This window comes from Apus apus, chromosome 16 (genome assembly GCF_020740795.1).
Source record: "Apus apus isolate bApuApu2 chromosome 16, bApuApu2.pri.cur, whole genome shotgun sequence".
NCBI lineage: Eukaryota > Metazoa > Chordata > Aves > Apodiformes > Apodidae > Apus > Apus apus.
The window spans coordinates 1688320-1715824 of NC_067297.1; the positions used below are offsets into that span (position 1 = coordinate 1688320).

A 27505-nucleotide genomic window follows, 5' to 3' on the forward strand; every position below is an offset into this window, starting at 1 on the left:
ATCCCTGGGAGGGCAGCTGGTCCAGGAGATGTTGCTCAGATCTTCAGGGCTCTGAAACCTCTTCCAGATCCAGCTGGAACTGGGTGGGGAAACAGGTGTCTGGGCAGCTCCCTGGGTGAGCTGCAAAACCCGACAGTGAATTCAAATGCTGGTGTCAAACACAAACGCAGCCACAGCCCCTCCCTGCTCCTCACTCCTGAGGAGATGAGCTGCTCCTGGCAGGGAAACTCCCAGTAAAGCCTGGAAACTGGGAGCAGGAGCAGGAATGTTCCCTGCGGAGCTCCAGCCCATCCAGAGGAGGCTAAGAGGGTGTTTGATGAAAATTGGCTCTTCCTGGAAAAGCTTTTCCATGATCTCCAGCTGTCAGGCCAAGCATCCCTGGCAGGGTGTGGTGTACTCATGGTGTACTCATGGACCTGTGCAGCTCCTGGATACTTGTAGGAGCCCGTGAATTCCAGGCTTTTCTGGGGGTGTGTTTTATGGAGGGGTGACAGGAGGGGTGAGATGTCACCTGCCCCTGCTGGGGTGCAGCTGGCACGGGCTGGCCCGGGTACAAGGGCTGTTTGTCGGGAGCTGCACGGCAGGGAGGGAACAGCTGGAGCTGGACAGGGCGCTCAGCTCCTTCCCTTGCTCCCACCCAGCTCCCCAAGGATGCTGCAGGGACGGGGCTCAGTGTCCCCTGCAGGTCCCAGCGAGGACCAGCCAAAGTGCCTTTTCTAGAGCAAGAGCAGGAGTAATTTATCGGGAAGCTTTTAGGGAAATGAGCAGCTCCTGGGCCCCTGCCAAGGCGCAGCCCCGCTGGGCTCTGCCCCGTGTCCTCTGGCAGCTCTTGCTGGGAGAGGAGGGAGGGACTGGGAAGGGGTGGGAATGGGGATGGGAGGGGGATGGGGATGAAGATGGGAACAGGGGTGAGGACAGGACAGGGACAGGGATAGGAACAAGGATGGAAGGAAATGTGGGAATGGTGATGGGGATGGAGATGGAACAGAGGTGAGGACAGGATAGGGATGGGGACAGGGATGGAGCTAAGGATGGTGATGGGAATGGGGACAGCGATGGGGATGTGGATGAGGACAGGGATGGAGATGTGGATGAGGACAGGACAGGGATGGGGGTGAGGATAGTACAGGGACAGGGGCAGGGATGAGGATGGGACAGGAATGGGGATGAGGAGAGGGAACAGGGATGGAGCTGAGAACACCTCACAGTGCTTGCAGCACCAGAGACAGAAACAACCTTTCCCACATCCTTTCCTTCCCTTCCCAAACCCTTCCCAGGGCTCTCCCAGCTCTGCACCCCTTCCTTTTTGCTGCCGGGTTCGCTCCGTCGGGCGGGACCAGCAGCTCCAGCCGCACAGGGTCCTGCTCCCTCCCAGCTCCCCTCACCCACGGCAGCCCCGCACCTCCCCGCACCTCCCCAGCTTCCCTCTGCAGCTCTCACATCCTAAGGTCTTTTTTTTTCCCCCCCCTCCTTTCCTAGTGAGCACTTAAATTACCAAGCAACGTCCCCGTCTCGCAGCCCCCCCCAGGGGCCGCCCCTGCCAGGGGTGGGGGAGCCCAGCCGAGCCCCCCAGCAGCTCCCAAATCCAGAGCTGCCATCTCCAAACCTGCCTGAAACCCCCCCCCCCAAAAAAAGGAAATAAATTCCACGAAAATTAATTGAGCAGCTTCGAAGGGGGGGGATGGTGTTAGTCCTTTTAGCTAATTTTTCTTTGATGTGATTGTATTTTCTAACAAATTAAATTGTCTTTTCCTCCCCCCCCCCCCCCTTTTTCCCCTCCTCAGGTTTGTTCACAGCGTCTGTCACAGACCCAGTCCGAAATAAATACAAATATATAGATTTATTTCTCCACAGGCATCATCCCAGGCCACGTGGCTGCCTTTGGAAATGCCAGTTCAGGGGGAAAAAAAAATTATATAATTAAAAAATGAAAGAAAAATACAAACTTTCTGCAGGGAAATGGATGAAATTTCATTATGGGCACAGAGACACCCCCCCCCACCTCCTCCTACTTTGTGAGGTGGTGGGAATGATTTCACTGCCGTGGAGCACTTCCCATTTCCATTTCTCATCTGGACGTTGGGTTCAATTTGTGTGATAAATTAGATGCAATAAAAATAAATAAATTAATATTAATAATAATAATAAAAAACCTAACACACACACAACCCCCCCCACCCCCCCCCCAGTCGATAAAATGCAGCTGATTCCTCCTGACAGCCCAAAAACGGGGTGTTCCTCCTCCCTCAGTGCTGGGGAGGCCCACCTGGAGGGTGAGAAATTCCCAGTAGGAGCAAGGGAATTTGTTTTTTATCCTACACGGGGGTGAAACGAGGAAGTGAAGCCCAGACACCCCGGGGATGGGCTCCTCAGCCCTGTTCCCCGTGGGGAGAGGGGATTCCTCCCCCCCTCCACTTCTCCCCAGCACCAAACCTGCTCTGCTCAGGGCACCGAGAGCTTCCCCTGGTTTTATTTAGTATTTTAATCTATTTGTCATTAATAATGCAGCATTTGGGGGCTGGGGAGGCTGGTGCAGGAGGCAGGATGTGTGTGTCCCCCCCAGCACAGGCAGATGCTGGTTTGCACAAGCACGGCCACGTTCTCCATAGTGTGTGTGTGGGGGGGGGGGGGGGGTTTACACCCAGGACCAGCCCCCACTGTGGTGTAAATCAGGAGTACCAGGGGTGCTCCCCTCCCTACCAGCCCCAGGGCAGGGACCCCAGCCCAGCTGTGGGCTGTGACCCCCCCTTCTAGATCCTCCCTGAGCACCCCCCCTCTGTGCTGTGGGCCAGATCCTGCCTCTCCCTGGATTCATCCGGGAATAAACCCACTCGGTGCTCACTGATCCGTGGGGATAGAGGAGATGGGGCTGAAGGAGCTGTATCCTCCCCACCCCCAGACTCCAAGTGTGGGGATACTCCAGCCCCCCCCCCCCCAGGGATGCTGGGCAGGGGGGCACAGACCCCCCCAACCATTGCCCAGCTCCCTTCCCAGGGGGATTCAGCCCCACACTCAGCAGCACCCAAGGGTGCTCCCATGGCCCCAAACACCCCCAGGCACCCCCCCCACCCTGCTCCTGCTCCATCACAACACCCCCCCACACACACACACCCCCCACCCCCAGCAGCAGGACCTCCCCCCAGCAGCCCGAATGGCTTCAGAAATCCCAGTTTTATTTCGGATCAGAAACAACCAACCGGGAAAAAAGGAAAAAAAAAAAAAAGAAAAGAAAAAAGAAAAACCAACCAACCCCCCCCAAAAAAAAAACGACTCCAAAGAATGAGAAACGGCCCCAAATCCGAACCACTCCGGTGCCCAGGTGGGTGCTACATACAGGCTGGGGGGGGCTCGGGGCTGTGCAGGGGGGTGGTCCCGGCCGGCAGGGGCTCCCCGGCCTCAGGGTCCCTCCGGCTTTTCCCAGGGGGGTTCGGCTCAAAGTGCATCAAGCAGGAGGTCAGCAGCATCCGTGTCCCCCCCCCCAACATCTGGCAGGTGGGGAAACTGAGGCACGGTGAGGGTGAAAGGGGAGGGGGGGGGGCGATGGGGAGAGTGTGGGGGGGTGTGAAATCCAGCCCTTGGCAGCCAAGTCCATGCAAACGCTCCCAGAAACCGTCTCAGGGGCGTGTATTGCTGGGGGGGGGGGGGAGGTTTGGTTTGGATCATAAATATCAAGCTCTAGACACTAGTATTGGTGTATCCATCGGGATCTGACCCGGGGGGGGGGGGGCGATGACCCATCCCCGGCGCGGGGAGGGGGCAGCACACGGGGCTCCATGCACGTTCCATGCACTTATTGGTTTTGGTGGGTTGTTTTTTTTTTTCCTGGCCAGGAAATGGTACCGGGGGAGGGATGGGGGGGTGTGGGGGGGTTGTGTGTGTTCCTGTGTGTGTGTGTCTTTATCCCAGTTTCCATCTTCGGCCAACATCCAGGCAGCTGCATCCCCCGGGGACAGCGGGATCCGGCCCCGGGACGGCGGGATCCGGCCCTGGGATAGAGGGATCCGGCCCCGGGACAGCGGGATACAGCCCTGGACAGCAGGATACAGCCCCGGGACAGCGGGGTACAGCCCGGGACAGTGGGGTACAGCCCCCGGGACAGAGGGATCCGGCCCCGGGACAGTGGGGTACAGCCCCGGGACAGAAGGATACAGCCCCGGGACAGAGGGATACAGCCCCGGGACAGAAGGATACAGCCCCGGGACAGTGGGATACAGCCCCGGGACAGAGGGATACAGCCCCGGGACAGAGGGATACAGCCCCGGGACAGCGCGATACAGCCCCGGGACAGAGGGATACAGCCCTGGGACAGTGGGATACAGCCCTGGACAGCGGGATACAGCCCCGGGACAGAGGGATCCGGCCCTGGGACAGTGGGATACAGCCCCGGGACAGCGGGATCCAGCCCTGGGACAGTGGGATACAGCCCTAGGAGAGCAGGATCCGGCCCCGGGACAGCGGGATCCGGCCCCGGGACAGCGGGATCCCATACGGGGAAAGCAGAACCATGTCCCAGGACAACGGTGATCCGACCCCAGGCCAGTGGGATCCGGTCCCGGGACAGCAGGACCCGGCTGGGCGTTGCCCCCTCCCGAGGGGCGGTGGCTCCGGGTCTGGGGGGGCCGCGCCCCCGTTACTTCATCCCGCTGCGCAGCACCTGGTTGGCGGCGATCAGCATCACGCTGATGATGAAGGCGATGGCGAAGGCGCAGATGAGGCTCTTCCTCACGCAGGTCTGGCGGATCTGCTGGCTGGAACAGGCTGGGAAGGGGAGGGAAAAGCCCGGTGGGGAGGTGGGGGGGAGGGGGGGGTGACCCCAATACGCTCCCCACCGCCGGCATCCCCGGCGCCAGCCCCGTGGGACAGCTCCAGCACTCACTCTCCACGTCCACGGGGCACTCCTCGGCCGTGCCCAGGTGACTCTCCTCCTCTGTCATGATGATGTTCTCGATGTCCTTCATGGAGAGGTGCTCGCAGAAGGTGTCGTAGAGCAGCCGCTTCAGCTCGTCCACCGTCAGCTTCTGCATGTCACACTGTGGGGAGGGGGGCCAGGGGGTCGTGGGGGGGGGTTGGGGGCTGACCCCCATGCTGGGGGATTCCCCCCCACCCCCTCTCCAGCACCCTTGGGTGTTGCCTTTTGGATGAGTCCCCGTGGTTTTGGTGGGGAAAGGGAAGGGCTGGTGTCCTGCCAACCCATGGGACAGTGGGGCTGGTGGATCCCAAGAAGGGCACCTAGTGAGGCAGGGCACCCTGTGCCAAGGCAGGGACAGGAAAACCTCAGGCTTGTGTGACCCTGACTCCAATCTTGACCCCCAACCTCAACCCTGACCCAAAGCCTGAGCCCAACCCCAGTCCTGACCCTGACCCCAACCTCAATCCTGAACCCAATCCTGACCCCAACCTCAATCCTGGCCTCAGTCCTGACCCCAACCCCAGTCCTGACCCTGACCCCAACCCCAATCCTGACCTCAGTCCTGACCTCAACCCCAATCCTGACCCTGACCTCAGTCCTGACCCCAGCCCCAGTCCTGACCCTGACCCCAACCCTAATCCTGACCCCAGCCCCAGTCCTGACCCTGACCCCAACCCCAATCCTGACCTCAGTCCTGACCTCAACCCCAATCCTGACCCTGACCTCAGTCCTGACCCCAACCCCAGTCCTGACCCTGACCCTGACCCCAACCCCAGTCCTGACCCTGACCCCAACCTCAGTCCTGACCCCAACCCCAGTCCTGACCCTGACCCCAAGCCAACCCTTTCCACTAACCCTAACCTGGAGTGTGAGCTCCCAAGCCTAACCTTGACCCCAGCTGACCCCAGCCCCAACCCTTACACCAACTCTGACCCTGACCATGACCTGGAGCCTGATCCTGACCTTCACCCTCACCCCAGCTCCACACCAGACCCTAACCTTAACCCCAAACCCAACCCTGACCCCAGGGTGTCCCTACCTTCCAGAAGACGGCGTCGAAGTCGGTGCCGTGGAACTTCTCCGGGATGCCCGAGGTGGACAGCTTGGGCCCCAGTAATGTCACAAACTCCTCAAAGTCCACCTGCCCATCACCTGCAGGACACAGAGGTGGCCATCAGCCCCTGCCTGGGCACGGGGGTGACCTCCCCCTCCTCCCCCATGGGACTTCTTGGGGAGGGGGACTTGGTGCTGCTCAAAGGTACCCCAAGGGGTCCTGCTCCAAGCCTTGGTGGGTTTTTTTTGGGGGGGGTGCTACTCCTGAGCTTAGCCCTGCTGGGGACACCCTGTGCTGGACACCAGCCTGGAAAGGACCCTGCTCCTGGACAGAGCACCATGGGGGAGGGTCAGGGAACCCCCCCCATCCTACGCAGGAGTCACTGATGTCCATCTGGAGCAGCAGCTGATATTATGGGATCTTGGGCTGACTTCACTGGCCACAGGCCCCTAAACTGGGCAGGGACCCCCAATACCAGCCAGGACCTATGGCTGGTGAGGGACTGCAAAACCAGCTGGGGGACCTCCAGCAAAGTAAGGGGGCCCTCAGCATTGGCCAGGATGTCCAACACTGGTTGGGGTCCCCAGTGCCAGCTAGGACCCCCAGTGTGAGCTGGGGGACCTCAATGGCATCTGGACACCCCTGAGTGCTGGCTGGAGATCCCTAAAAAACAACCAGAGACCCCAACAATGGGAGGGGGGCACCAATAAAGTTTTGGGTCCCCCCCAACACCAACTGAGGTTCTCAGTGTCAGCAGGGACCCCCAATGGCATCTGGAGACCCCCAGCACTGTCAAGGGACTCCCAGTGCCATCCAGGACCCCATACACCAGCTGGAACCCCAATCCCAGCTGGACCCAATGCCAGTTTGGGACCCCCAAGGTGGCTGTGCCCCCAGGGGTGCTGGGAGGAGACAGGAAGGTGCGGGGGGGGGCAGATCCTGCAGCAGAGGAGGGGGCTGGTGTCAGGGCTGCTGCTCCTGATGAGTAATGAAGGAGCAGGGGCTTGGCAGCACCACTGGGAAGGCTTTTAAACGAGGTGTGGGGGGGAAACGAATAAATGAACGAGCTCTTTAAGGCCCCAAGGAGAACAGAGGTGACAGGGACAGGCCAGGGGTGCAGCAGGTGCTGGGGGGCACAGCCAGCCCTGCCCGCTGGGCGCTGAGGGCACGGCCAGGGGGCAGGATCAGGAGTGAGGGGGCAGGATCCAGCCCCGGTGGCCGGATCCTGGGAAGCTTGTCCTTCCTCTGATCATTAAATCCTCACCGAAGCTGCGGTGGTGACGACGACGGTGCTGATGGATGAGCAGGACGCTCGGGGCGTGAGGATCAGACCCTCACCCCACATCCCACCTTGGCTGCAGCAGCCGCTGAGCCGGCGGGGGGGAAACGGGACAAACCGGCTGTGTTACCAAAGCAGGGGGCGGGGTGGGGGTGTTCCTGTCACTGTCCCCACCCCCGACCCCTTCCCGGGGTCCTACCGTCCATGTCGAGGCGCTGGATGATGACCTCCAGCTCCACCTCGTTGGGCATGTAGCCCAGGGAGCGCATGGCCGTGCCCAGCTCCTGCTTGGAGATGAAGCCGTTGCCATCCCGGTCGAACACCTTGAAGGCTTCACGGATCTCTGTGGGGACAGCAGGGGTCATCCCCGGCCACCCCATCCCCCGTGGGCCCCCCCAGGAACCACCCAGCCTCCGGGCCCCCCCCCCCTTCCAGAGGGGAAACTGAAGCACAGCAGGAAGGTGACCACCAAGCTTTCTGCAGCTGAAAACCTGGCATCTTGCCCCAAAAATGCCCTCTGAGGACATGCCCTCTGCTTGGGCTTGGGGTGCCCACCAGGGTGGGGGCTGGGGGGGGGGGCGGGGGAGACCCCCACAGTGCTGCAGCACCCGGCTGGGAGCATCCCTGGGAGCATCCCTGGGAGCATCCCTGGGAGCATCTCTGGGAGCATCCCTGCACCCTGGGTGCTGGCACAGGGAGGGTACCAGGTGTTCCAGCACCTGGGGACTGTGCACCCAGCACAGGGAAAAAGAAGGAGGATTTGGAGTTTCTGCCTCGAAATGAGCCTCAGGAAGATCCTGGAGGGGAGGAGAAGGAGGGTGGCAGGGAGAGGCTGCAGGGAGCTCGGTGGGCAGAGGGAAAACTGAGGCAAAGGTGGCTCTGACCCACCCAAAAGCCCATCAGCTCCCTCCTGCCTCCTGCTGCACTCGTGGCTTTGCTCCTTTTTTGGGGGGAATTGCTGCCTTTCTGCTACCCCCCCCCAACAGGCAGAGCTGGAACCAGGGCGATGGGAACAAAGGGACCAGGCGAGTTTGTGTCGGGAACACCAGGAAGCTGGGCCAGGATGTCGGTGGCATCTCCCAGCCTCAGCCAGCAGGAACCTGCCAGAGGGCTGAGGTTGGAGCCAGGCAAGACAAACGGGCTGAGAACGTGGAGTTTTGGGCAAAACCCACCGTGCTATGGAGCCCCAGCACTTGGAGAAGTCCCTGCCCAGATGGTGGGCCAGGGGTTACATTTCCTGAGGTGTTTTGGGGGAGTCCTAGGGGGGTTGGCCTGCCAGCCCCATGGATAAAGCTTCTCCCTGTCCCTGCCTGGGAGGGGTGTGCCCCCAGTTTCCCCCATGCTCACGGGGACCCCTGCTCCAGGCACCCCCACATTCATCCTTTGAGAATGTCCATCCCAAAGCAGTCCCTGCCACCCAGCTCAGGGTGATGGGGACAAGGAAGGACAGAGTGGCCAAACCAGAGTCCCACTGGGGGTGTCCCCCCCCCCCAGGCAGGGCACCCTAAATCTCTCCCTAGAATGGAGCCCAAGGGGGTCACAAGCACCCCTCAAAGCGGGGGGTGAGGAGTAGGGACCCCCCCCACAGCCTGGCAGGTGTCTGGTGTCCAGCGGGGTCACCTTGAGGCTGGTGCCACCACCATCCATCCCCTCGGCTGGGCTGGGGGCACCCCAGGGGGGCTGTCAGCACCTGTGGGTGCTGCACGAGGCTGGGGCCGTTGCCACGACCCCCGTGCACGTGTGTGCACACGGGCTGCAGAGGGGCTGGGCACACGCACATGGAAGTGTGGGAACACACACAGGGATGTGCAGGAACACACACGTGGAAGTGCAAGAACACACACGTGGATGTGCAGGAGCACACACAGGGCTGCAGGGGCAGGTGCTGCAGTGAGCCTGGGCACACGCACACCCTGCAGTGGTGCTGGACGTCTGGCGTGCACACACACCTGGCACTGATGCTGTGTCTGTGCACGCACACACCCCAACACCCAGCAGCCAGGCACGTGTGTGTGTGTGTCTGCGTGCACCTCCTGACACCAATGCTGTGCGTGCACATGCACCTTGCACTGATGGCACGTCTGTGGGTGTGCACACACACCCCAGCACCTTGCAGTGAGGTACTTGTGTGTGCACACACCTTGCAGCACTGCTGGACTTGTGTGTTCACAGCCCCCCCCCCATCGATGCCAAATCTGTGTGCACACACACCCTGACACCTCGCAGTGACACACTTGTGTGTGCACACCCCCTTGCACCAATGCTGGGAGTGCCCACAGACCCTGATGCCTCGCAGTGACACAGTTGTGTGTGCACACCCCCTTGCACCAATGCTGGGAGTGCCCACAGACCCTGATGCCTCGCAGTGACACACTTGTGTGTGCACACATGGACACGCACGTTGTAGTGATGTTGTATCTGTGCTTGCACACCGACACCTTGCAGCCATGCCCCAGTGAGGCACTTGTGCTCACACACAACACCCCCCTTGCACCAACACTGCACTTGTGTGTGCACACATGGACATACACACACACCTTTCACCGACACTGTCCTTGCAGGTGCACACACACACACAATGCAGCCAGGTGCTTGTGCACACACACAGACACACATCCCCTCAGCCTTGCAGGGCTGCTGTGCTTGTGCACACACACACGCACACACACAGACCTGTTCCCTGCAGCAGGGCTGTGTGTACCAACCCGTCCTGCTCTGTCGCCGTGCACCCTGCAGGGAGGCTGGACGTGTGCACAGGCGCTGCAGGGGCTGCTCCTGGGGCACACACACACACACACACACACACACACACACAGGCCCCTGCAGCGAGGCCCTGCGCGTGCACAGAGCCGTGCACGCACACGCACACAGGCTGTGCAGGGGGGCTGCAGGAAGGGGGGTGTCTGCTCACACTCATGCACACGCAGCCCCTGCAGCGGGGCTGCACACGGGCCCATCAGAGCACACGCACACGCCTGCAAAGCTGTGCACACACACTCACACACACACTCACATATGTGCTTGCACACTCGGCCCTGCCTGCTCAGGGCTCCTGGCCAGGCTTTGCTCTATCTCCCCCGCACGAAGCCTGGCCGGGTTCCGTGCCTCAGTTTCCCCACCGGGCATCCCCAGGGGCTCCAGCCCCTCCATCCTCTCCCGAAGGCTCAGCGGGGCCGCCCGGTGCCTCAGTTTCCCCTGTGGTGCAGGGGGCAGCGATGGGTGCTGCGTGCTGGGGGTGCTGCAGCTCCTTTCCCCTCCCCCGCGCCTCTCCGAGACCCCCACCCCGAGCCCAGAAGGGCCCGCCCCGCCGCCCCGGCAAACTTTTGGGGTGGAAAAAGCCATTCTGGTGATAAGGAGCTGAGACCGGCCGCGCTCATCGCACGGGTGAGCAGAGCCCCGGCGACAGCTCCTCCCGGCGGGATCCCGGTGGTACCGAGGTTGGGAGGGGAGGGGGGTGGGAGGGGGGACAGGGGGCTGCGGTGGCCCGAGGGGGGTGACCCTGGTGACACCCCCCCCCCCCCCCCAGCCCCGCCAGCCACTGTCATATTATGACAGCGGGGAGGGTGGCCCCGCCGCGCTATGGGGGTCCGGCCCCGAGCAGCCACCGCCGCTCCCTGCTGTGTCATATTGTCACAACGGCGACACGGGGGGCCAGGACCCCCCTCACCACCCCCTACCCCCCCCCCACCGCAGCCCCCCTGCTGCCCGGCTCTCTCCCACGCTTTCCTGCCTCCCTCCTCCCCCTCCCCATCCATCCATCCTTCCATCCAGCCGCATCCCGCTCGCCTTGACGGCGGCGGGAGGGAGGGGGGGGGGGGGTAGGGACACCCCAAACCCCCGGCCCCCTCCCCGGGATGCCCCCACCCCCCATCCCGCTCACCCTCCAGCTCGTCCTCCGGGATCTCCACGGGATGCTGCTCGGAGAGGATGTTGGGGACGGTGTAGATCCCCCGGTACATCAAAGCCGCCGTCACCGGGTGGAAAGGCATCTTCGGGGCTCCCCAAAAGCCGAAGTTTAAACCCAAATCTCCTCGAGAGTGGGGGCGCGGGGGGGGGGGGGGCTGCCCCAGCCGCTGCTGGGGTGGGCAACAACAACAAAAAAATCCAAGTTACCGGCACCCGCCGCCCCCCGCCCGGCACCCACCGGCCAGGGGGGGGGCAGGGCTGGCTCTCCCCGTCCTCCGGGGCCGGTGTCGGGACGGAGCCCCCTCAGGGGGGAGTCAGGGCTCTTGGGGGGGCCGGGCCGGAGGAGGTTGGGGGGGACCCTCTTCCCCCTGACACATGCCCGCCCGAAGTGGAAACGGGAGGCGAAAGCATCCAGGCACCGGCTAAATCCCGGCGGCGGCGGCGGGGGGGACGGGGCTGGCCATGCCGCTCCGGGGCCCCCCCGGGCCGCTCACGGCTCCCTCGGGGCCGCTGCCCCCGGGCCTCCCTCCCCGGTGGGGCCCGGCATGGCGGGGCCGAGGCCGAGGGCGGCCTCTCCTTCTTCTTCTTCTTCTTCTTCCTCCTCTTCTTCTTCTTCCCCGCCAAGTGTCCCGGGCAGGGCCGGGGCTCGCTGCCCCCCCCCCGCCGCTGGCTCAGCCCCCGGCGCCGCTCACACGTTGTTCCCCCCCCGCAGCCACCGGCAACCGGAGCATCCTCGGCCGCGGCCCCGGGGAAGCGGCGGCGGAATCCGGGGAGAAGCGGCGGGGCCGGGCGGGTTTTGAATGGTCCCGCCTGGAAAATGAGGCTGGGGGCGGGGGTGGGGGAGGGGGCAGGGGAGGCGGGGGGTGGTGCCTCCCCCCACCCTTCCCGGGAAATGGGGGGGGCGGGGAGTTGCGGCAAAGAGGGAGTCTGAGCCACCGGGAACGTCCCGGGCCGGATCCTGCCCCGGGGCTGCTGAGGAGGGGGTCGAAGAGGGGGGGGGGGGAAAGGCAGCCCCGGTGCCGCCGCCAGGGGTGGCAGGGCCCTGGGGCACCCCGTGCCCGGGCAGTTGTCACCCTAGGGTCCCCTCACATGGCACCCCAAGCTGCCATCACCCCAAAGTCCCTCACACGGCACCCTGTTCCTGGGGCAGTTGTCCCCCCCCGGGGTCCCCTCATGTGGCACCCCAAGCTGCCGTCACCCTCGGGTACCCGCACATGGCACCCCCTACCCGGGCCGTTGTCACCTTGGGGTCCCCATGCTTGGCACCCCAAGCTGCCGTCACCCCAAAGTGCCCACACGCAGCACCCTGGCCCAGGGCAGCTGTCCCTCTGAGGTCCCCGGGGTGCTGGGGGGGGGGGGCAAGGCCACCAGGGCAAAGGAGCAAAGCCCTCTCTTGTCCCCGTTTCGTCACCCCCTGCTTCCCCCCCCCCCCCAGCCCTGATGACACTTGTCACCTTATTTCTCACTGATTAGTCACAGTTGGGCTCACGTGCCGCCGCGGGGGCTCCCCACGGTGCCACGTCCCCGTGGCATCCGTGTCCCCACCGTACCCCTCTGCACCCTGCTGCCCGGGCTGCCAGCTCTGGGACCTCTCTGCTCCCAAGTCCCACCCTGTCCTCCTTGGGTGGGAATGGCCCCCAGCCTGTTGGGACACAGGGGGGTCACAGGGTCCCCTGTGCCTTGGTGGCATCTCCCTGGCTGGGCAAGGCAGGGGTGGGGGGTGGGGGGGGGGGCTGCCAAGGACCCTGCTCGCCCCCGGAGGTTGCCCTGGTGGGAGGGAAGGGGTGAGGGACAAGAAGGAGGGTGTCCCCCGAGCCGTGATAGGATGGGAAAGGGCAGGAGCTTGGGGGGGCAGGGGGGAGCAGCTGTCACCTCTCAGGTGCTCACCCGACCCCCCCCTAGAGCGACGGGAAAACTGAGGCACAGCTGGGCAGGCTCCAGATGTGCTCCTCGTGTTGGGTCTGGCACGAGAAACCCCAACGCTTCGGGATGAGCTTCCCGCTGCTCCCTCGTCACAAATCCCCTCGGGATCCCGCAGCCCCTGCCTCATCCCACCCCACGCCGCCGGGAATTGTCGGGCAGGGGCAGCTCCCGCCGGCTCCTGCCGGGAAACCTCCCCCCTGGGGCGGGATCACGGGCCGGGGACCCCCAGATCCCTCCCTCTCCCCACCTCCCCCAGCCGCCTCCGGCAGCTCTGGCCGTGCAGCCGCGGGTGGATTCCAGCCAGCTGGGGTCTCCTTTCAGCTGTTTTTTGTAGCCGGGAGAAATTTCCTTCTCCAAGCAGAGGAAAACCACGCTCCCGAGCTGGGGAATTTCAGGGCTGATGACCCCCCCGGTGCTGCAGGGGGCCGGTTCCCCGGGGCTGGATCCATCCTCCCGGGATGTCTTGGCTCCAGGAGAGGCTTTTCCCAGCTCTCCTAAAACTTCACCCTCAATCCAGGCTCGGGATGCTGCTGGGACACACGGATCCCACGGAGAATCTCCCGTGTCTAATACTGCGGTTGAGCAGTATCTCCCGAGGGTGGGGGATGCTGATAATCATAAAGGACTTTTGGGGAGAAAGAAGCCCAAAAAAAGGCAAAGCAGCCTAATTGAAATTCTCCTCCTTTTTCCTTAGAGGGATCAATCTGCTCCTCAGTGCTAACGAAGTTGCCCACCCCATTAATTCTCCCTCTGCCCACCAGAGGCCCCAGGGTGGAAACTCATTTATTTCTCACCGCCCCAAACCCCGGCGGGAACAATTCCTCACATTTCTGGGCTTTTCCCCACAAATCCCCCCAGGAGAACTCTGGACCATCTTTCCCTGAGGATGGGGGAGGCAGCCAGCCCGTCCTGGCTCCCACTGCTTCATCCCTGAGGACGGAGGGGCTGAGCACGCAGCGGCACGGGGGGGGGGAAATGAGGATTAAACAATGGTTTAATTACGTTTGAAGTATTGATTGGTTTTTTTGCTCATTAGGGATCATCAGCGGAGCAGTCTCGGTGTTTCCCCTAAGCCCCCCACCCTCTTCCTCATGGGATGAAGGCTGGGACCCTCCCCTGGTCCAGCCCACACTGTCACCCCCTGCACTGCCCCACAGCCCCTTCGCTTCACTTCCCTCACTTATTTTGGGGTGAGAAAGCCTGAATTAGTTTCCTTAGATCTGGGACAATGGGGTGGAGGCAGCAGTGTCCCCAAACCCCTGGATTTCAGCTTAAAATCCCAGGCACAGCTGGGTGATTTACACACTCCCTGCGCTGCTGGGATCATCCAGATGGTTCCTCTTCCTAATTCTTCCTTGATTTTATTAGTGATTTATTAGTGGTTCCTCTTCACAATTCACCCTTTACTTCTCAGGGCCTGGGGCCAGCAGGTCACTGCCACCTCCCCCCCATCCCTTTGTCCCTCCCAACGCTCATGGGTGGTTCCTAATTAACTGATCCCACTAACGAGGAGAGAGAACCACCCAGGCCTGGTGTTTGGTGTCTTCTCAGGGCTCCGGCTCTCAAGAGCTCTTGCTCCTAGGTTTGTGTCCTGACATCAACATCAGGAAGACTGGGAGAGGGAATTCCAAGGGATAAAGCCACAGTGGCACAGGAATTGATCCCTAATTTAATCTTCTCCTCCTTGTTCATGACTGAGCACCCTGGCAGGGCTGCTGCCCTCCTTGTTCCCTGCCACCCTCCCCTGCCCAGCTCCTCTGCTGGATTTGATCTCTGCCCAGAGCACATCCCAACAATTCCATTTATCCAGGTGTTTGCCAAGTGTGGGCTCTGCCACATCCCCTAGTTGAAATTCCCAGTTATCCTTATGGAGGAGGAAGGGAACCTGGCAGGGATGGGAAGGAAGATGGATGAGGATGGGGATGGGATGGGGATTGAATGGAGATGGAGGTGAGGATGGGGTGTCATGGTTTGAGGCATCAGTCTCCTGGGAATGCCACTGTCAGCTGGGAATTTAGTGAAATGTTTCTTACCCAAACATTTGATGGAAGGAGAGGGATGGGATGGGATGGGGTGGGATGGGATGGGGTGGGGTGGGATGACTGCAGCCTCCCCAACCTGAGGGTTCTCCCCACCATGGACCTGGCAGCTCCTGTGCCTGCTCTTGACACCTGGGGAGGGGAATAACCCACTGGGGAGGTTTTGGGAATCACTTCCCAGCATTCCTGCACTGGGATTTACTGGGATGCATTTTGGAGCACATCACACCCACTATGGGGGAAATGCTGGGCAAAGCTCCAGGCAGCTGGTGGGGAGGGAGGACAAGAAAGGCTTTGAGAACCCCTTTTAATTTTGGGTTCCCAACAGACCCTGTGTGGGAGGGGTCGAAGCTCCTGATTAGGGTAAATTTCTCTTTAAAACTGGGAAAAAATGGAAACGAGCCTGTTCTTAGCATCCCTGCAAGGGGATGCAGCCTGGGATGCTGAGTGACTTGACTTGTTCCTGCCAAGAGACTGAATGAGGAGATAACTCCCAGGATCTCAGTCGAGGACCTTCTTAAACTCATTACTGGGTTTAAACTCATTACTGCATTTAAACTCATTAAGCCCACTGCCCAGCTTCCCACTGGTTTATTCTCCTTCTTTTTTTTGAGAGGACTTAATGGTTGGAAAGCAAAATAGTGTCAGTCAGGGAGGCTCTGGGGATGGGGACACCTGAGCGTGCTGGGCAGGAGCCTGTCCCCAAGCCAGCACCAAACCTGCCACTGAAGCACCTGGAGAAACACTGCCCAAATGCTGCCTGAGGTTAGTAAATAAATCCCAATTTCCTTCCCAAGGAGGAAGGTGTTGGGAGAGGGACTTGGGAAACCCCCTTTGATGGTGGGCAAAGTCATCTCAAGGCAACCCAACCCCCCCCCCCACTCCCACCCCCCCAGCTGCTGCCTTGGCAAAGATTCATTTAAATTTGGAAAAAAAAACCAACAAAAAGGGAAAAAAATCAGAATGAAGTTTCCTCTGAAAGTGGAAGGGAAAGGTGACAGGGGATGGCAGGAGAGCCAGCCCAGGGCTGTGCGTGTGCAAGGCTGTGACCCTGAAATGCTGTGAGTGTGCAAGGCTGCACCCCCCTGTGCTGCTGCCCCAGCCCCAGGGCTGGGCTGGGAAAAGCCCTTAAGGGCTGAAAAATGGGAAAACCAGCCACATTCCCCCAGTGCATCCCATGGGAACAGCCCCCGTGTCGGGTCCTTGGTGGGTTTTGGTTTGGTGAGGCCTCACTGGCAGCTTCAGCTCAAGGCCCTGGGTCCCCAAAGGGGATTTATCTGTAATTAATTAAAAACCAGAGGTCAACACAGTGTGTAATTTGCTTATTCCAGGCATGTCGAGATCCCAGGCATCCCCAGGGATGGGAAACACAGGGCTCAGCCCCTCTGGGGGGGAACAGGGCAGCCCCCAGGAAAAGGGGACAGCAGGACCATGGAGCCATGGGAAGTGGGATGCTATCCCACAGGGAATTGCCACAGGGACCTCAGAGCCATGGGAAGTGGGATGCCATCCTGCAGGGAATTGCCACAGGGACCTCAGAGCCATGGGAATGGGATGCCATCCTGCAGGGAATTGCCACAGGGACTCCAGAGCCATGGGAAGTGGGATGCCATCCTGCAGGGAATTGCCACAGGGACCTCAGAGCCATGGGAAGTGGGATGCCATCCTGCAGGGAATTGCCACAGGGACTCCAGAGCTATGGAAGTGGGATGTTATCCCACAGGGAATTGCCACAGGGACCCCAGAGCCATGGGAATGGGATGCCATCCTGCAGGGAATTGCCACAGGGACCTCAGAGCCATGGGAAGTGGGATGCTATCCCACAGGGAATTGCCACAGGGATCCCAGAGCCATGGAAGTGGGATGCTATCCCATAGGGAATTACCACAGGGACTCCAGAGCCATGGGAAGTGGGATGTTATCCCACAGGGAATTGCCACAGGGACCCCAGAGCCATGGGAATGGGATGCCATCCTGCAGGGAATTGCCACAGGGACCCCAGAGCCATGGGAATGGGATGCCATCCTGCAGGGAATTGCCACAGGGACCCCAGGGCCATGGGAAGTGGGATGCCATCCTGCAGGGAATTGCCACAGGGATCCATGGAAGTGGGATGCTATCCCACAGGGAATTGCCACAGGGACCCCAGGGCCACAGACATGCTTCCCATGCAAACCTTCCCTGCAGCAGCGAAGGGATTGGGGAAGCTTTTCCCAAATGAAAACACCAAAGGAGTCAAAGCTCCCCCTCCTCCTGCGCTCCGAATTTTTATTCAAAACCAACAAGAAAAAGGTTCTTTCATCCCAGCTCGACAGCCCCGGGGACACACGGACCCGGGACAGGATCCTGGGCTGACCCTCCGGAACAACCCGGGTCCCCTCATCAGCTGGTGGGAGGAACTGAGGGTCCCGAGAGGATTCCTGGGCCAGCACCGGCTCCGTTCGGGCTGGAGGGGGTTTCCCCTGAGCGGGGGGTGGGATTTGGGCTGGAGGCAGGCAGGGAAGGTCAGGGCATCCCCGTTGTCCCCGCGGCTGCTGCCCGGAGGTCAGAGCTGTCACCAAAGGCACCCGTGTAAGGACAGGCAGGAGCAGGCAGCCCCGGGAAGGCAGCAAGCCCAGCTTTGGAGGAGCTGGGGGGAGGGGGGGGGGAACCCCCACACCACCCGAGGGGGTGTCGGACCCTGGCACCCAGCGAGAGCCCAGCCCTGAGCCCCCGGACCCCCCCCCGGTCTCCCCTTGCCCGGGTTTGCCACAGTTTGCAGGGGTGAAACAAAACAAAAGGCTCCCTTTGGTTGGCACCAGCTGTTCTGCTCCTTATCCCTTGCCGAGGAGGAGGAGGAGGTGACCTTCCTCCCCACCTTCTGCCCCTGTTTCTCCGCCCCCACTCCCCCCCAGCGACCCTAAATCCCCCCCCCAAACCCGAGGTCCCGCAGCTTCTCCATCCCGCTCCGGGCTCTGCTGGAAGAGCCGGCGCGACAGCTCCTGATTTACAGCACTTCACTGGCACATGCTCTGGGTGCCTAATGGAGCTCCGGGCACTGCCGGGGAGGGGGGACACGGCAATTCCTGCCGGGGATCCCTCCGACCCCCCCCCCCTGCCCCTTGCCAGCCCGGGGGTCCCGGCACCGGGGCGGGGGGGGGGGTAAAAAACTACCCTAGAAACAGACGGAATAAAGGGGGAGAGAACGACCCAAAAAATAAAGGGGTGGAAAAGGAGGAGGAATGGATGCTGAGCTCGAGAACATCCCAGTCCGTGGGCAGCCCGGGCCCCGAGTCTGTCGGGGTGTGAGGGTTGTGGGGGGGCTGTGCTCGGCTCCCCAGCTCCGGGGGGGGCCTCGCCGGTCCTGGGGGGAGCGGGGCGGTGCGGGGCCGGTGCGGGAGCGGCCGGCGGGTTCCTAGAGCTCCTCGAAGAAGGCAACGCGGGACTTGGTGCTCTGCAGGGTGAGCTGCAAGAGAGGAGAGCGGGCGGCTGAGGGGGATGGGGGGACGGGGATGAAGCCCCCTGCTTCCCACACCCCCGACCCCCCCCCCCCCCCCTCTCCCCGCGCCGAGGGCACCGGGCTGAGCAGGAGGGAGCTGCTGCCTCTGTCCCCTCCTGCTCCTCCCCAGATCCCCGGGAAGGCAGAAGCAGGGATGTCGTGCAGAGCCCGCGGGGGGCAGCGACAGGCAGGGATGGGGGGTGGGCGCTGCTGGCACCTCCTGCCCCCCCCTTGCCACGAGGGGCCAGCGGTGCCATCGGGTAACGAGCGTGGCTGCAGCTTTCTGGCTGTGGGATACACAGGAGCTGGGACCAAGGGTGCCAGTCCCGGGCCATGGGACACTGAGCTCCTTCCCTGCCTGGCCCGGCCGGTGGGGGAACACACGGGGCTCCCGCGAAGCTGGAGGAGAAACAACCTCCATCAGCTGCGGGCAGAGGGAGAACCCTGCTCACCTCTAAACCCACAGCCTCCCCAAAGTCACCAGGCCAGCTGGGCACACGTCACCCTCCAGCACCATTCTCTATCCTGTTCTCATGTCCAACCCATCCCACCACCCTCCATGGGGTGACCATGCACGATCCAAGAAGCCACAACACCACTGGCCACCACTGTCAGTCTGAGCTAAAACTTCCCCCTGCCCCGGGACCATCACCCCAGACCTGCAGGAGGATGGAGCTGGCGAGCCCATTGTTTGCAGGACCCTGTCCTTGGAGCCAAGGCTCTGCAGGACCTGGAGCCCCAGCCCAGAGCAGCTTTTTGTGACACCAGAGAGTCCCTCCACAACAAAACCACCCCACGGAGGAGCCGTGAGCCTGTTTCCTAACAGACCAAACAAGAGACGACAGGAACACCCTCAGAAGCCATCACCGTATCCACAACCACCCACCCAGAGGAGGGTGGTGGGAGAGGTGTCACCTTCCCATGAGCACTGGAACAGGCTGCCCAGGGAGGTTGTGGAGTCTCCTTCTCTGGAGACATCCAAAACCCACCTGGATGCCTTCCTATGTGATGTACTCTAGGTGACCCTGCTCTGGCAGGGGGGGTTGGACTAGATGATCTTTCGAGGTCCCTTCCAACCCCTAGGATTCTATGATTCTATGATTCCCACCAGCTGCTGAAGCACCACCAGGGGCTGCCAAACCAGGCAGCTCACTGGGAAGGCTCCGTGGCAGGATCAGCCGCCGGGAACGCTGGTTTTGCTGAACCAGGGATCCTGGGATCACGTTGCAGTGAGGAAAGCCAAGAGCTTCCCCCTCCCCTCTCCTCCCCCCTCCTCGGTAATTCCTTCACAGCTCTAATGGTGTTTGGGAAAAAGAAAAAAAAAAAAAAGCAGCTGTATTGCAGAGGAAATGTCTGCAGGGGCTTAATACCCTTCACTGGCAGCACCTCCGGGGCCAGGGCTGGCTCTCCTGCTCAGCATCCCCTCCAGAGCTGGATGGAGGTTGGATGAGGTGGGACAGGGCCCTTGTGTGCTTTGGGAAGCTCTTTCCTGTCTTCCAAGGCCAGAGAGGGGCTAATAAAAAAAGGAGTGAGCTGCCCCCCCCCCCCGCTGCCAGCCCCAGGGTGGGCTTTGTTTCGGCTCCTCCAGCAGGAATCCTGCCTGTGATCCCAAGCAGACACCTGGCTGGGGCACAGCCCAGGGAACGGGGTGTTTCAGAGCTGAGCAGACACGGGGGCACTCGGCCTGGTCCTCACTTTGGAGCAGGGCTGCTGCCTCCCCCTGCCAGGCTGCAAGGATGGGGCAGAGAAGGGGGCTGCAAGGGAGGGTCACGGGGCTGGAGAGGGGTGGGTGAGGCTGAGCTGAGCCCACCCACCCACCACAGCCCCAAACGGGGCAGCTTCGCTTTCCCATTTCACCTGGGGAGCCCCCCAAGAGGGCAGACACCCCCAAGGAGCAATGACCTGCCAGCTACCTCCTGCCCAACATCCACCCCTGGAACCACCTCTTCTGCAGGCTGGATGGTGGAGCAGAGCAGCCCACCACCTCCCCAGCCCACAGCAGCTGGTGGTGCTGCTCCATTACAGCACAGCAAGAGGGGACACCTCCCAGACATCCCCCCCCCAGCAATCCCAGTGCCCTGAAGGAGCCATGAAAGGAACCAGCTGCCACCATGGGAAGATGTTTCCCCCCAGGCTTCTGAGGGAGACTGCACTATTTCCATCCTGCTCACAGCAACGTGCAGCTCCCCACTGATCCCCCACCTGCTTTCACAGTTCTGGGGGGGCCCCAAATCTTGGCTGGGACAGCAGCTGCTGTTCCCAAAGCTGCCCCTTCCCAAGGAAAGGCTGCTGCAGTGCTGGGGGGAGCAGGCAGAGGCTGAGCTCCATGGGCAGCCAGCACAGGCACCAGGAGAAAGCAGAGCTGCAGCCCTGCTCCTTCACCAGGAGCTCCCAGCCTTCACAGGCTCCCTGAGATGCTCCATGGGGCTTTTTTTGCCCTACACAGGGAAACCAAGGAATGGGAAGAGCAGCCCAGGGAGCAAAGATGGGTCTTGATGAGATGGGGTGCCACGGAGAGGAGCGGGTGCTGGATTCCCAAGGGGCCATGCCCTGCTGCTCAGCAGCACTGGACACCAGCCTGATTTTTCCATGCCAAAGGCAAAGACCACAGTGATTTCAGCACTTTCATGGCCTGGAGCATCCCTTGAGTCTCTTATCATGCTCTGGATGTCTTGGAAAAATCCAGGAGGCTCCTGCAGTGCTCAGGCAGGAGGATTCCTTCCCATTTAGGCTCCATGAAGAGCAGCCTCCATCCATCTGTCCCCAGTAACCTGGAGGGCATCAGAAAAGCATCACACGAGCAGGACACGGGCACAGCCACCTCACTTCCAGGAGCTGGGTTATAGCCAGGACCTTGGCCAGCAAGGGACCAGCAACTTCAGGCTGCTGTACCTCCACCCCTGTGGGAACTAAGGCATCTCTGGCACCAGGAACGGGGACTGGACCGGGAATGGAGGCTGCCCAGTAGCTCCCCAGGAGCTGCCTTCTCACATCTGATTCCAGCAGGCACAGAATGACCAGAGAGGAAATGAAGATGGCTCTTCACTTCACACTGATGCTCCAGCACCAGGGCTCTGTCGTGGCAGGAGGGAAAGCTCCCCTCCCTTGCTTTTTTCCTTCTTTTAGTCTTGTTTTTCTCACTGCTGAGCAGTCGCAGGCAGGGTGATCCTTGTTCCCATTGTGATCCTTCTTGTTCCCATCATGATCCTGGCTCCTATCACAAGCAGTGCTCAGGTGACACGTAGGGGGACAACTTGGCCACCAGTGTGGTCTCAACGGTGAGCATGGCACAGCTCAGCACAGCAAAACCTGAGGGATGTGCTGGAGGAAGCCAGGCAGAGCCAAGGGAAGCTCCTCAGGGCAGCCTGGCTCATCCCAGCCCAGGCAGAGCCAAGGGAAGCTCCTCAGGGCAGCCCAGCTCATCCCAGTCCGTGCCTCAGGGGCACCAGGAAGTGCTGTGGGAGCCCTGGAGCCAAGCTCACCTCCCTCTGGCTGCAAAAGCAGGAGCCCCAAGCAGCTCCTTGCAGGGAAATCCTACTCCCTCCCACAGGGAGCAACTGGTTTTGATCTTTTCTTCCCTGCACCAGCAGGGTCCTGCTCCAGCCTCTCCACCATTCATGGAGGGAAAAGCCCTAAAGTGGCCTCCAGCACCTCCACAAACTCTTTAGCAGTGCCTGCCTCCCCTTAGTCCAGCCAGGCAAGGAGAAATAAACAATCTGTCTGTCCCATACGAGGGGGCAGGCGAGGCAGAGTGATTACCAGTGAGTTACATCCTCGTCAGCGAGGAGAAGAGGGGAAAAATTGATTTACAAGCAGTATTATGATAATCTCCTTCCTGCAAGAGGGAGGGGGGTTCCACAATGCACTACCAGAGCCATCAAAGAAAATTTAGAGGGAGAGAGAGAGAGAGAGGGAGAGCAGTTAAGCATCCAGAGCCCAAATGAAGCAAGACAGGAGCAAGGGAAGAGTCCCACTCCCTGCAATCCTGTGCTGGGGTTCCTCTGAGCTCTGCTGTTACCCAGGGCTGCTGGACTGATTTGATTTCAGAAAAACAACCCAAAAGCAACCCAAAGAGTCCTTCATAGGCAACCGTGGTTTAGAGCAGCTAACCCAATACTTGCAGGCACACAATTCCTGCTAGCAGGGCAAAGCAAATCCAGGGAAACCTGCCGGGCTCCCAGCGAGCCCACGGGAGCTGCTGCCCTCCCCACGCATGGGAGATGGGCCACAGGAAGGAGCAGGGGCTGCAAATCACACCGACCTTCCCCCAGCCTCCCAGGGAGAGGCTTCACACCTCTCACTTCCTTGCTGTTTCCTTGGTTCTGCACCCTGGGAGGCTGGAGGAGGAGAGAGAGGTTGAACCATCACTTCACCCCCCACAATGCCCGGGACACGCTGCTGCTGGAAGGCAGATCCACCATCCCTGCCAACCCAAAAAACCCCCTTCATTCCCTTGAACACCCTTCTCCATCCCCACCCCCCCCTCCCCAGTCCCCACCAGCCAGGTAGACACTTCAACCCTCACCCTCACTTTTGAAACCCGAACCTTCCCATTTTGCCCTCCCCCCCTCCTTTCCAAGTCCCCACCTCCCCGCTCCTCTCTTCCTCCCACGCCGCCGTTTAATTCTCTCCCAAGCACAACTTTCCCCCGGCCCCGCCGCTTTGATGAGAGCATTTAAAAGGGAGATGCCGCCGCTCCATCTGAAGGCAACCGCTTTTCAAAGGCTGCCACCAAAATAGCTGGGGCAGCCTGACGTTTCCCGGGTTCCTTTCGCTCCTGGTAAACAAGGAAAGGAGGCTGCCGTGTCCCAGTTTAGCTGTTTCACTTCCCAGCGCCCAGGAGAAGCAGGGTGGAAAGGAAACGAACTGAGGAGGGACACAGCCGTGGATGTGTGGGCAAGATCCACGTGGGATGTGCCTCTGTCTCCTCTCACACTTGGGGAGTTTGTGCCTAGAGGTGTCTAGAGGTGCTCTGCTCACCCAGTGTCTCCTGGTTCCCTCCTGCATCCCAGCCAGGTGCCAGGCAGGGCGAGGAGCTGGTGTCCTCACTCATCTCTTCTCTGCCCTGGCAGTTCCCGAGGGGCTGGGAAGCACGGCTGCTGCTCCCGGGAAGTCCCCTGCTAGTGGTGCTCGCTCTGCAGCCAAGCCCTCCCCGGTGGGAGGGGATTATCCAGCGGTGCTGCCGTTCTGCGTGAGACCGAGAGCACCTCCTCCGTGGCCAGGATGTCACAGGATCCCCAGGAAAGGATGGAGCCCCCTGCCTGCAGCTCAGCCTGCCCTGCTCCCCCACACTCCCTTCTTTTGCTCTTCTCAGAGCAGAAGTTGTTCTTGTGCTGGTTGCCTCCCTCTGCAGGATGAAGCTCCAGAGGCACAACAACACCCTCCTTCCCTGAAATGGCCATGGTCCTCCATCTCCCCAGCAAATCCCCAGAGTCAAGCAAGACGCCTTTCATGCAGGGGTCCCAGAAGGGGAGAGGTGAGGGAGTCCCCAGAAGACAGAGAGGCCCCAAAAGATCTGTTGGAAGTCCTCAAGGGACACATTTCAGTGATCCTTGGCAAGACACCAGCCAGGGCAGGTGGAAAACAGGCAGAGAAGCCACCTGGCCCAGCACCAGCCTCCCAGAAACCTTCAGCTTGCCTGGATGATCAAGCAGCCTCAAGACACCGGGTGATGGCACAGCAGCCTCGTATCCACATCCAGAGAGGCTCAGATGGCAGCACCCATCACTAACTTCCCTGTGTCCTCACACTGCTGTGGAGGACAGAGCAGCATGGATCTCAAAGGTGAGCAGCCTGGAGACAAGCCCACAGAAGTCCACTTGACCCTGCCTCGCTCACCCCTCTGTGCTTGGCAGCCAAGAGCTGCTCATTGCCAATGGATCAGGATACACCACCAACATCCACACCAAGTCCCAAGAGCACCAAGGGCCCCAAGGAGCCAGAGGAATGCTGCATCCCAGAAAAATCTGAAAGCTTTTGGAAAGCCCAGCAGGGAAAGGCCCTCTGGTCCATGGAAGGAGCAGAGAGCTGCTTGTCTGGGAACAGGCTTGGAGGTTTGCTCCTTGCCTGGATACTTCAAAGGGCTTAAATCACACCAAATAAGCCTGACTGTGGTAGAAGAAACCAAGGGGAATGAAAGAGCCAACTGTGTTTTGGAGCAGCAGCCTGTCCTGGGAGCCTTCCTACAGCCAAGGGTGTGAGGAAGAAGTGGGGTTTTTCATCTTCCACCACAGCCTGAGCAGCAAAGCCTCCTGAAGCTGAGCCAGCTGGAGACAGCAGAGAGCACCACATAGAAGGGAAATCAGCTTCCAGATGAGGTTGCTTGTGCTGTGCCCACAGAGCTCATAAAAAAGGATTAGCATGTTAACCACGTAATTAAACATGAAAAACTTAGCAGGCATCTTCAAAGGCAGGCAACAAAACCCAGAGGTCACACCACAGCACTTGCTGTGCATCTGATTTAATTGGGGGGGCTCCTCCCAGGCACCAAATCTCTCCCTGCAGCTGGATTAGTCTTTTCACAAACTGCCAGGGCTTCAATTCACCTCCTCGTGCTGTGGCCACAAGTGGATGTTGCCCCAATTCCACCTGCCACAGAGCTCCTCAGGCCAGTCAGGATGGGACAACAGTTTCAAGCACAGCCAGCCTGTCCCAGAGACATCCAGCACCTCCTCCCAAGGTGTCCTGGACTTGCAGGGTCACCCCTTGATTTAGCTATGTCCTCCCTCATCCCTAAGGAACACAACAAGAGGAGCCCATCTCGGCAACACCTACAGCCTCCCTGAGAGGCACAAAACCCTGAGTGTGAGTGATTTATGGCACTGCCTGTAGCCCTGGAATGGCACAAACCTGTGCTGATTGCTTCTGGGTACTGGCCAGGGAGAAGTCTGCATCTAAAGCATCCTCCTGCCCCTGCTCCAGAGGTGCTGGGAAGTGGCTCCAAGGCTGTACATGCCCACTGTGCAGGCAGGGCTGGGCAAGTCCCCAGAGGAACCATCAACAAAAGCTTTTTCCAAAGGTGTTTCCCACCAGCTCTGCCAGCCCTTAGCACTCACTAAGCCCTGGGGGTGGGCAAGAACCACAGCTGAGGAAAGAGCAAAAAACCAAAACCTTTCCCAAAACTCATCCTCCCAAAGGAGGGAGTCACAGGGATAGCCTGCGGAGGAAAGTAGGCTCTGGGAAGCTGAGAGGTGGCACTAACAGAGCAGGAGTCACCAGCATGCTGAAGGAGGTAGGGAACAGGGGACAAGAGCAGGTTGGATAGGGCTTGGAGCAACTTGGTCTAGTGAAAGGTGTCCCTGACCATGGAAAGGGGTGGGAACCAGGTGATCTTCAAAGTCCCTTCCCACCCAAACCATCCCGTGCGATGGTGACAGGCAGAGGCAGGAATGAGAGTGGCTTTGCCAGCTGGTGTCCCCAGTGTGATGGTGACCAACACCACGGTTTCCCTGGACCACCCCCAGCTAGCAGCCTTGCCCAGGAGCCCCCTGCAGACCTGGCTGTCCACACCCCTCTGCTGCATGTCCCTCTGATCCTTCTCCCCCAGGCAGAGGCTGACAAGGTGCCCCCCGTGCTGCTCCGCGCCGGGGCTGAGCGGGTTTAGCCTGCTCTGATAGCTTTGGCAGCAAGGATCTGATGGGGTTTGTTTGCTTGTTTGTTTTTTTAAATCCTGAATTCCCTTCTGCAGCAAACAAGGGGGAAGGTCCCACTTTACTTCATGAAAGGAATCTTCAAAGGCCACCCTGCACCTCCAATAGATCCCCAGCCACTGGCAGCGCAGCAAAAAAAAAACACCCCACCAGGCGTGTTTAATTATTTAAGCCACCCATGTTGCCAACTCAAGTTCTGCCAAGAAAGATGCTTCCCAGCACGGAGGCTCAGGTACAGAAAGGAAGGCACAGAGGCTGTGAAGAGCCTGGTGTCACTGGCAACACACCCTGCTGTGTGAGGAGCCTTGCAAGGGTGGCAGCAACGGGAGCACGGGGCAGGCAAGCTCATGCACGGGTTAGTATCCCAGCCAGTGATCCCATCACCCCAGGCAGAGTACCTTGGAATAACCTACTTGGAAGTCTCAAATGCAGATAGGTCTTCTGCCCTGGGCTTGAGGCTAAACCAGCAAAATAAAATGAACAAAACAAAACAATCCTCTGTAATGCGAGTTCACGGCAGGTCACGGTGCAAAACTGTGTCCCCAGCGCTGGATCAGCAGCTTCCAGGTGGGGCAGAGGGTTGGGATGACTGGAGTGTTGCTAAACTGCTATCCCACTTCCAGCCTTTTCCTTTCCCATCCCAACGGCCAAGACAAAAGCCCTCCTGACCTCCTGGTGGCGGGGACAAAAGCAGCCTGGGGGTTTGCACTGATGTGCTCCACTCACAGACCTTTGAAAACCCTTTGCAGGAGCAGCCTCGGGCCCCTCCTGAAGGGAGGGCACAGCCCAAGACTCCAGCTTCAAAGGAAGGGAGCCTGATCACTGCCATCCCAGTTACAGCCACGAGCCCTGACAGACATCACCAGCTGCCTTCTTTAAGTGAGACAAACCGGACCATCAGCTTTCTGTGAACTTGTCTCTGTCAGAAGTGAAAATTTAGCATTTTCCCTTTAAACCAAGGGCCCTGAGCACGGAGACAAAACCCACTGGAGAGCTAAAATGTCTTTGGATTCTACAGTCACAACAGGGTCTGTGAAGATTTTACAGTCTGGAGGGACAGGACCCGAATAGCTCAGGGCCAGCAGGGGGGAACTTGGAAGTAAGACCCACTAGATGGATCATCCTGCCCCAATTCCAGGCTGATTAACTCCCAGCCATGAAAATCAGCATGAACAGGTATTTTCAAATCCTTTCAGACATAACTCTCAGCAGGGAGTAAGTAAGGAGCTAAGGATTTGTTTTTAAAACCCTGGAGTTGTTACCACGAC

General features: G+C 60.3%; 2 protein-coding genes across 7 annotated transcripts in view; both read right to left on the reverse strand.

Annotated features, from left to right (window-relative positions):
• Positions 1–4221: 4221 nt before the first annotated feature.
• Positions 4222–11344, reverse strand: CABP7 (calcium binding protein 7). The gene is made up of 5 exons (XM_051634032.1): positions 11123–11344; positions 7442–7585; positions 5949–6061; positions 4877–5030; positions 4222–4758 (listed from the first exon to the last, which is right to left on the reverse strand). Exons 1-5 carry the CDS (start codon positions 11229–11231, stop codon positions 4631–4633), a joined length of 648 nt encoding a protein of 215 aa, XP_051489992.1. The 5' UTR covers positions 11232–11344; the 3' UTR covers positions 4222–4630.
• Positions 11345–17345: 6001 nt separating this feature from the next.
• The window catches only part of NF2 (NF2, moesin-ezrin-radixin like (MERLIN) tumor suppressor), a 50581-nt gene continuing 40421 nt past the window's right edge, over positions 17346–27505 (reverse strand). For 3 of the 6 annotated variants that reach the window (XM_051633994.1, XM_051633990.1, XM_051633988.1), the window contains one exon: positions 17346–18555. In XM_051633994.1, coding sequence (XP_051489954.1) covers positions 18505–18555 — 51 coding nt within the window. In that variant the 3' untranslated portion in view covers positions 17346–18504. Of the gene's footprint in view, positions 18556–26635; positions 26696–27505 lie in introns of all 6 variants that reach the window. The other 3 variants (XM_051633993.1, XM_051633991.1, XM_051633992.1) reach the window with 2 other exon arrangements.

What these genes read in the sequence shown, in the direction of transcription:
- CABP7 (XM_051634032.1), bottom strand. Translation starts at nt 11,231, where the DNA reads ATGCCTTTCCACCCGGTGACGGCGGCTTTGATGTACCGGGGGATCTAC. An exon ending in CCAGCGCCTCGACATGGACG is followed by an intron (nt 6,062 to 7,441) that starts GTAGGACCCCGG and finishes TGTGTCCTGCAG; the next exon opens with GTGATGGGCAGGTGGACTTT. An exon ending in TCGACGCCGTCTTCTGGAAG is followed by an intron (nt 5,031 to 5,948) that starts GTAGGGACACCC and finishes CCCTCCCCACAG; the next exon opens with TGTGACATGCAGAAGCTGAC.